At 40.0% G+C, this 6181-nt stretch overlaps 1 protein-coding gene across 1 annotated transcript in view; it reads right to left on the bottom strand.

Annotated features, from left to right (window-relative positions):
• Nucleotides 1-214: 214 nt before the first annotated feature.
• The window catches only part of nlk2 (nemo-like kinase, type 2), a 199140-nt gene continuing 193173 nt past the window's right edge, over nucleotides 215-6181 (bottom strand). The window contains exons 10-11 of the mRNA XM_070857014.1: nucleotides 4172-4265; nucleotides 215-1959 (exon numbers count right to left, since the gene is read on the bottom strand). Of these exons, the coding sequence (XP_070713115.1) occupies nucleotides 1905-1959; nucleotides 4172-4265 (149 nt within the window). The 3' untranslated portion in view covers nucleotides 215-1904. The remainder of the gene's footprint in view (nucleotides 1960-4171; nucleotides 4266-6181) is intronic.

Below are 6181 nucleotides of genomic sequence, written 5' to 3'. Positions count from 1 at the left end.
GCAAGAGAAATTGTACATTAATGTACTTCACCACATAATTAATTACATAAGACAACAAAACTCGAGAAGTGCGTTTCTACTCAAAAGATGCCTGTGAGAGAGAATCAACGGCTAGGTGCAGAAATCACAATCAGAAATGGAAACTAACAAATTAAGAGGACATGTATGTGAATATATAATAACCACAAACTGACTAGTACCACAGATGTTTTTTTTTTTTAAATGTCACATTTAATGAATTTCCACCACTGTACTTCAAATCTACATTGTACAAAGTGACCGGCAAATGTGTCACATAGGACGATGAACCTCAGGTGAAGTCTTGAAACCGGTTTCTCAGCAGGCTCTCAGGACTTTTTTTTTTGCCCCCGTTTACTGAAAACACAATTCTTCAAATACAAGCCTTTAAAACTTAATTTATTGTTAAAGCTCTGCAGGCTTAAAAACTTTAAAAAAAATTCATAAAACCTTTTCATTGTTCCCAATTGTAAATAGATGCAATTTCCAGCATGAAGAGTCTTTGCCACAGCAAGCCATTACTTCATTTAAGTTAAAATTTCAAAAGGAGTAAAATATTCGGGATCGATTTGAAATCTGTGCACACCTTTTGCTCTGGGTCACTCGCAGCAAGAGTCCAATGCTAAATACAGATATGAACTACAGTTATTTAACAGTCAAGTATTGATGACCGAGCCTGGGGTCATATTCTCAGCTTTGAACACAATTGCGTATTTAAGACAATCCATAAAGGGTTCTTCGTACATGAAAAACTTTTTTTCCCTTAAATATAAAAGCTGGAAGGGACATTCAAGTTTTAAATCCCCACGCTGAATTGTTTTTAAAAAAAACGTGGAGGTAAACAAACCAAGTTGTATACTCCTGGAGGTAGAGCCTTCAATTTCTGTTCATATATACATATACACAGAATAGTTCAGTGTTCCAGTAGATAAGGATTTGTCAGAAAGGATATTAAAACTCTGCACTACTGTGACGTTTCAGATCAACACTTCCACAGTTCTGCCTAAAGACACAAGACACAATTAACATAATCGCCTATGTGCTGCTTTTCCTGTTACACTGTCCAGTGCAGAAAATAACTTTCACGGAATATTTCACAGACCTAAAATGTGCAAGCTAATTCCTCTATACAGTAATGTCAAGACTTTTAAAATCTACCCAACACTGGACTTATATACACAAGTGATGTGGGATGATGCATGCTTGAGGTTTGACTGCAGAAATAAAACAAAATGTTTCTAAAAATTGGTTAAATATAATTAAGGGACTGGGGAAACATAAGTTACTTCTGCTAGTGATAAACCCACACTCACTCCATCTCTTTCTAATCACAATGTTTTACAAACAACAGCAAACCACTGTCACAGCTCTGAAGAGAAGCTATAGAATTGATCTGTCAGGTGATGTGCCCATTTCATTAAATAGCCTTATCAACTGATGCGACTTCATGATTGGTCGGCAGAAACTTTGTATTCTCAGTCAGCTTCGGTAAAACGTGTCTTCAGGAATGGGTCAGCGTTGATTCCTTAGAGATCCTGTACATGCCTGCTCCATGTCCCACTTCAACGTCAAGACACCCAGTTCATTTTAGTGCAGCTTGTGTTCCAAAGCCAAAAAGTGAAGGCTGCATGGTTCCATAAATACATACAAACTGTGCAGCTCTTGCTAAAGCTGCTTTATTTCAAAGCACAACCACCAAATTTATCCCTAAAAAATACAAGTCCAGCATATTCCTAAAAGTATATTCTTTACAATTATCAGTGGTTTATTTTAACTTTTTAAAAATTTTATAAGTAAAATTACACACTTGTCCCGACATAAATGGTACTGCAAATTTTAGATTCTAGTGAGAACCTAAAATGTTTGTCATCAGTAGTTTCTTCCACTTACTCCCATACCAGTGGAGATGGGGGCATCTCAGAGGGTTGAGCTACTGTGGAGCTGTTAAAAGGGCAAACAAACACCACAATCAGAGCAATATAAACCATTTCAGGCTTTACAGTGACTTTGAAAACTCAGTGGGATATACATTTAAAACTGACCCAAATCCAGTTCATATTGCTCACTTCGAACTGGACAATCAAAGGATTGTTGTAAAATGCCTCACACCGTAACATAATCAATTTCACTCAAAGGTCAAGAAAATTAACGAAAGACAGATTTATTACATATTGTTAAGTGACTAATGGGCACGTCAATAACAGAAGCCATTCCAAAACATTACACCTCACTTGAATAATGAAAATCCAATTAATTAAAAGTTAGTTGTCAACTGGTCACACTATAGATGGATTGCAGATATCTATATGTTGAATGGAATCATAAATAGTACCGAGGATGGTACGAGGCCAGTATTTTGCTAAAAACTATGAAAATTAACCATAAAAACTTAAGATGCAACTGAAACACATGTCTACAATCTTGCTAAACCTTCAGGTTGAAAGAAAGAACGACAGACTTGACTTTTGGTCCTACCTATCAATCATGCAGTTTTAGAAGAAAGCACTCATGTATTCATTATAAGTAAATGATTCCTTCTTTATACACTAACTCTGTGCTTTAGGTGATCATTGCAGTATCTTCCATACTCTGCAAATCATCATAAATATTTGAATTCTACTACAAGGTTGGCTGTTAATCTTCTGGGTACTTAATGTTGAATGCAGGTTTCAAAATAAATCATTTCCTACCATATGCAAGGGCTGCAAATTTGTTTGTATGTCTCTAATGGTGAACAGCAAACAGCAGTCTCAGACAAACATACACGTCAGTGCTCAATCCCCAGTTTGTGCTGAACTCAGTTGGGGATGTGGTAAGCACACAATTCGCCTCAGTGGTGTGTGTTGGGAAGGGTTCCTGCTCTTGGTCACTAATCACAGACCCTTCATTGGAAGTGTGGATGTGTGAAGATTGGGCTAGGAAAGGCCAGACCTTGAATGTGATGTCTTCCACATGCAAACAGCTAGTCAACACTCATGCTCAAGGCTCAGATATAAATAATAATGGAGTGACTGCTGCCAGCAAACCGGAAGCTGTGCAGAAGCGTACTGCTACCAACGAACCGGAAGCATGATGTTTCTGCTTTTTAAAAAAAAGAGCATACCAACGAGCCTGCTCCCTTCCCGGCCTTTTCTCACCAGCCCACACCCTTCCCGGCTTTTTCTCACCATTCTGCTCCCCATCAACAACAACTTGTATTTATATAGCGCCTTTAACGTAGTGAAATATCCCAAGGTGCTTCACAGGAGTATTGAGACACAAGAAATATGACACCGGCTATCCAACTTTTTCTCACCAGCCTGCTCCCTTCTCAGCTTTTAAAAAATGTTAACGAGCCCATCCCATGACAAACCGGCTGCGCGTTTGTGCAGTCCGCTTCTGGTTTGTTGGCAGCAGTCAGGTCCAAATAATAATCACTGGGGCAGGTACCAGAGTGCCTGTTACACATGGAACCATATCCCAGCAAGAAGAGACAGTTAAAAAAGTAACTTTCTCCTCCCGAGAGTGGAATGTCTACAAAGGAACAGAATACGTATCTCGAACATTTATTACCTAACCTTATCAATGTACACTTCAGTGCATTTCTATTCTGTTCCCCGCCACAAAAAAGGAAGAGGTGGCAAAAAACAACTGCTCTGACATTCATTTTTTCCCTACAAAAATTTGAAAATTATCTTCTAAACACAATTACTTTCATAATTCAAAAACAAAATAAAAGGTCAGTTTTCCAGCAGGAGTCCAAGTCACTTTAGTGGAATAAATTTGAATTCAGATCTTGTTTGGCGAATTTGCCCGTATATAGTTAGCAAGATTTGAAAACATCCTCAAAGATTTTTTTTTTTAAAAAAACAGTTCAAGTCTACTTAATTAATTTCCTTTCACAAGGATGTACAAGTTCCATTGTTGTAGACAAAGATAAATACATTATTCAGAAAGTTAAAAAAAACAGGAACATTAACTTCCTGATTAATTTGATCAACCTTTAAGCATACAAATTCTGTTCCTCTCAGGACCAAATAGGATTCAGTATCTGCTCTTAACTCATTATAGGCTTCTGCCTTTTACGGTGATTATTCCACACCAAAATTGATATAATAATCTGTTAATACTGTAGAATCAAAAATGCTTTGACAAAATGTCTGCATCAGCATACCTGATAAAGCTTTTAAACGCAGCAGACTGTGGGTTGATGCATAGTGGAACCCTGTTTCCTTTCTGCTGTTCCAGAATGAATTGATGAATGAGCTCTGCGGGACAGAAAATGAATTATATTCAGTCATAACAATACAGCTTCCTGCTGTTTAAGTCATTGTCAAGTTCTGCATAATTTTGATCTGGCATTTATTTTACAATTTCCCACATTAACAGGTTTTATTTTGGGCAGGTGGAAATCAGTTGAAGATGTGAATGATTGACCCAAATATCTGCGTGTGCATGTAAAATTCTGCAGCGTTAATACTCCTAAATAGCAACAGTGCACTAGAACCTCAACATGATGGGATAAGGGCTTATGCCTGCAATTTCTCCACACAAACATTCAACTCATCAAGTGTCTTAATGTAGAGAACGTCCCAGGTCGCTTTTCAGAGAGAGGGGAGACAAAATACAAAGGGAACATGTGCCAAGCCACAGGGGCAGAGATTAAAAAGGGGGGCAGAGATTAAAAAGGGGGGCAGAGATTAAAAAGGGGGGCAGAGATTAAAAAGGGGGGCAGAGAGCTTGGTTACAAGGATGGATTTTTAGAAGGTTTTTTGAAGGTGGAGGGAGGGAGAACTAGACAGGTGAAGGAGTTTTGAGGGGGTTGTTCAGAGTAGGGTAGAGGTAGTCAATGACTCTGCCACCAATGGTGGGGTGAAGGGAGGGATCATGCAGAAATAGCCAGAAGACTGAAGGGTTCATGAGGAGTTTTAGGATGGAGAATGGTGCAGATGTAGGGTGCAGCAAGATTACAGTGATTTGAAGAGGAGGACGATGATTTTAAATTTAATGTGCTGATGGACAGCGAACCAGATCAGCCAGGATAAGGGTGATGGGCAAGTAAGACTTGAATGCAGGACAGGATACTGGCAGCAGAAGTTTGGAAACATTGGGAGTTTATGGAGGGTGGAGAATGGGAGGTCAACAAGGTGGACATTGGAGAGATGTTTTGTTTTTAAAAAAAAAAGTGGTGCTAACAAAAGTACAGAAAATGGTTTTAGCTGTGGAGAAGCCGAGCTAGGGACAGAAGTGGGAAATATTAGGGGTGGAAGCAAGTGTTTTTTGGTGATGGAAAGGATGGGTGGTTTGAAAGCTAGTCTGGGTTGAGCAGGATGCCAAGAATTTGCAAGGACTGGTTCAGCTGCAGTAATTGGCAAGGGAGGAGGATGGAGTTAGTGATAAGGGAGAAAAATTATGGTTGGTGATCAAAAGCAATGTTTGTTCTTCTCTATGTTCAACTGGAAGTGTTTCACTCTCAGTTGTGTCATTATGCGTAAGCATTGAAGGAAGGCTTTCACAGGTCGGGAACGTGCAAGCAAAACTGAAACTTGGGTCGGATTTTCGGCAGGTTTTTGCCGCTATTTGACCCTCCGAGGCGAAAACCCGGTCGGGATACTCAGGCACCCGTTTGCGGTGGCGCTTTAAAGTACCGCCGGGGAGAGGTGCGCCAACGTGCAACGACTCGGATTGCGTTTGCGTCCAAGTTTCAGCACTCTCCCGACCTGTACGCCGCGCCCAGAATTATCAACAGGTCAAACCTGTTGGTGTAGCCCTGCCTGCAGCAGTAAGTATGAAAACCTGCAAAAAAGGTAAGTTAAAGTTTTAATTTTTTTTTGCAGTGATTAGATAGTTAAGGCTCTTGTAAACGTTTTTGGAATTTTTTTCCTCCCCCTCCCAAGGCCTCTCTTGCACCGCTCCCGGCCCTGGACTAAAGTTGCCGAAACTCGTGGTTTGCGCCGTGAATGCTTGTGCAATGCCTCCCTTAGACGTAAAGGCCGAAAGTTCGGGCTAAAAACGGCAGCGCAGCGAAAACAGTAAATTTCACGTATCGCTACCGTTTTTGCCGAAAAACTCTGAAAGCCGAAAATCTGGCCCAAGATTTGCACCGTCAAGTGCTTTTCTGCACTTCCCAGTGACAGATTTAGAATGATACTGGAAGTGTTGGGAGTAGGGTGCTTGTAACTCT

The sequence above is a fragment of the Pristiophorus japonicus genome, chromosome 16 (assembly GCF_044704955.1).
Source record: "Pristiophorus japonicus isolate sPriJap1 chromosome 16, sPriJap1.hap1, whole genome shotgun sequence".
Taxonomy (NCBI): Eukaryota; Metazoa; Chordata; class Chondrichthyes; family Pristiophoridae; genus Pristiophorus; species Pristiophorus japonicus.
This window is presented reverse-complemented; position numbering and strand designations above follow the sequence as displayed.